We start from the raw sequence: 2985 nt of genomic DNA, 5'->3' as shown, positions 1-2985 counted from the left end.
ATGACTGGTGTCAAAATAATAAAGACCTTTATCGTCTTCAAGGGAACCTAGAGATGGAAAGAAGTAAAATACAATGTGAAATGATGTAAATTCGACAGCATCAACAACAAGTTGCCTTTACTGAATTCATGCAGATGTTCATCACAAATCTACAATCTCTAGGAGAAAAAGAAAAATAATATTTCCTCAAGTGGGTAGTGATACTACTGGATGACCTGTCCTCGGATGAGCTCTCAGACCTTCATCACAAATATGATGAAAAGTGGTCCGAGGTCCTGGCTTTGAAAAAGAAGCATGATAAATCAGAGCAACTGAAAATGAGACAAATGGAGCTGGAAAAAATATCAGAAAAGCTGCAAGCAGCAACCTTTGGATTTGAGCACATCCTGAGGGAAATGGGACAGATCTATGAAGCCCATGCATCTCTGGCCAGGGAAAGTAAAGGAGAAAGTGAGGTGACCTTGTCTAACCTTCCAGAGCTCGTGGCAGAACATATGATATCGGGACACCCAATGGAACTAATGGATGGTGATGCAGCTCATGTGCCACTGATGTGGATTAATGGGGTTTTAGATGAAGTTATCAAGAAACTAGAAGATCAGAGAGTCTTTGTTTTGTCCATTTTGGGAATCCAGAGCACTGGGAAATCTACAATGCTGAATGCAATGTTTGGACTGCAATTCGCAGTGAGTGCTGGAAGGTGTACCAGAGGCGCTTTCATGCAGCTGGTGAAAGTGACCGAGGAGAATAAAGGTTACATTAGGTTTGACTACGTTCTCGTTGTTGACACTGAGGGACGTCGAGCTTTATAGTTGCCAGGAAAGGCAACAGTGCACCATGACAATGAACTTGCAACTTTTGTCATTGGCCTTGGAAACATGACTTTGATCAACATATTTGGAGAGAATCCTGCTGAGATGCAGGACATCATTCAGATAGCTGTTCAGGCCTTCGTGAGGATGAAGACAGTTAATCTGTCTCCAAGTTGTGTGTTTGTGCACCAGAATGTTGGAGACATCATGGCTGGAGAGAAAAACATGGAGGGAAAGAGGCGCTTACATGACAAACTAGACGAGATTACCCAGTTAGCTGCCAAAGAAGAGGACAGTAATGCAGAGTGTTTCAGCGATGTCATTGCATTTGACATACAAAGAGATGTGAAATACTTTTCCCAGCTGTGGGAGGGAAGCCCACCCATGGCCCCACCAAACTCATGCTACAGTGAGAATGTCCAGGAGCTAAAGAAAACGATCCTCTCTAAAACATCAAAGTCTTTTGGCATGACAGTATCACAGTTCAAAAGCAGTATCCAAGACCTTTTGAATGCACTGCTGAATGAAAACGTTGTGTTCAGCTTCAAAAACACACTTGAAATTGCAGTTTACAGAAAACTTGAGATTCAGTATGGAAAATGGATCTGGGCTCTCAGGAGTGCCATGCTAACCATTGAAAATCAACTACAAAATCGAATCGAAAATGGAAAACTTCACAAGGTTGAGAAACATTACCTTGTTGAAGAAATGAGAAAGACTCGTGAAGAAGTGGACAAATCAATGGAGATGTACTTTGATGAAGACAGAGATAAAGAAATGTTGATTCAGTGGCGAGGGAGATTTCAAACTAAAATTTGTCAGCTTCTTGATGAACTTGTGAAGGGAGCAAAAACAAGTTAGAGGAGGTTATTCAGCAGAGGGATGCACGCAAAACGCTGGATGACAAAAAGACACAGTATGAAAACAAGCTCTTCCAAAAGAGCAAAGAACTTGCCTCAAAACTGAAGGACAAGGCAAAGGATAAAGAAGAACTTGAGAATGAATGTAATACTCTTTGGGGAGTGTGGGTTGTTGAGTTGAAAGAAGATACACCTTCCATTAAGGACATAAACATATCAGATGATGTGACTTGTATCCTTGGAGAGATCGGTAATGAATTGTCTCTTGTACATGATCGGAAAAGTTGCAGAATGTACCCAAAGATTTGTACCTTGGGGAGTTATTTGAACTATGTAATTGAATCTAAGCACCAAGATCTTTATAACAAAGATCAACACTCAAAAGATGCTCAAAGGAAGCCAAACAATTACAAATTGCAGAAAAATTATGTGTGGGGTGCTATTAAGTTTTTTTTGGGGGTTGAAGTCTCAAGAGAACATGACAATTGACCACATTGGTCCAAGCAACATTCTAACATACACAGATCAGGAATTGATAAGAGCTTTCACCAATGATGTTGTCAAACATAGCCAGAAGATAATCGAGACAAAGCCCATAGAAAAGATGGGATACAATGACAGTTACATGCAAGAAATAGCAGCTCATGTCAAAGAAAGCGTGAAGGAATTTGAATCAAAGATAAGAAAATATGCATTCAAAAAGGAGTTTACAGTGGATCTTTCACTTCATGTGTGTGAGCTTGCAGGAAGTAAGTTAGCAGATTCCCATAGCAAATTCAGAAGCAACAATGATGCCCTTACTTACCTGGAGCAGAAGAGACCACAATACAACAACATTTTCAAGAGCTACTGCAGCTGTGCTTGGTGAGTTAATTTGCAACACACTGAAAGATTCGATTGGACAAGCGGCCTATGACCTGACGGTCATTGACTTGGCTGGAGAAATGCAATTAAGTCACCCACCATTCAGTGGAAATAGGTCTAACATGGAAAAACACATCCTGACATCACTGGTGGAGGAGGAGAACTTTGACAAGTTCATGACCTACGTTCACAACCCAAGGAAACACTTTGAGAGATTTATTAGAGAGGATGTAGAGAAATATATCCTCACAGAAAAAAGGGAATGATTGAAGGGAACATAAAAGGTAAAGAGCAGCGTGTGAGACATGCAGTGCATACATTTTTACATTTTAGTCATTTAGCAGACACTCTTATCCAGAGCGACTTACAGTTAGTGAGGGCATACATTTTTCATACATGAACAAAGACGGTCAAAAACAGGAATGGAGACACCAACATGTGGCTTAGAG

General features: G+C 40.6%; 1 protein-coding gene across 1 annotated transcript; it reads left to right on the top strand.

Annotated features, from left to right (window-relative positions):
• Nucleotides 1-317: 317 nt before the first annotated feature.
• LOC121551759 (interferon-induced very large GTPase 1-like) lies at nucleotides 318-2425 on the top strand. The gene is given in 3 exon segments (XM_041864491.1): nucleotides 318-1656; nucleotides 1659-1965; nucleotides 2419-2425. Coding segments are annotated over 3 exon segments (1653 nt in total).
• Nucleotides 2426-2985: the final 560 nt, after the last annotated feature.

The sequence above is a fragment of the Coregonus clupeaformis genome, chromosome 35, assembly GCF_020615455.1.
Source record: "Coregonus clupeaformis isolate EN_2021a chromosome 35, ASM2061545v1, whole genome shotgun sequence".
NCBI classification, from domain to species: domain Eukaryota; kingdom Metazoa; phylum Chordata; class Actinopteri; order Salmoniformes; family Salmonidae; genus Coregonus; species Coregonus clupeaformis.
This window is presented reverse-complemented; position numbering and strand designations above follow the sequence as displayed.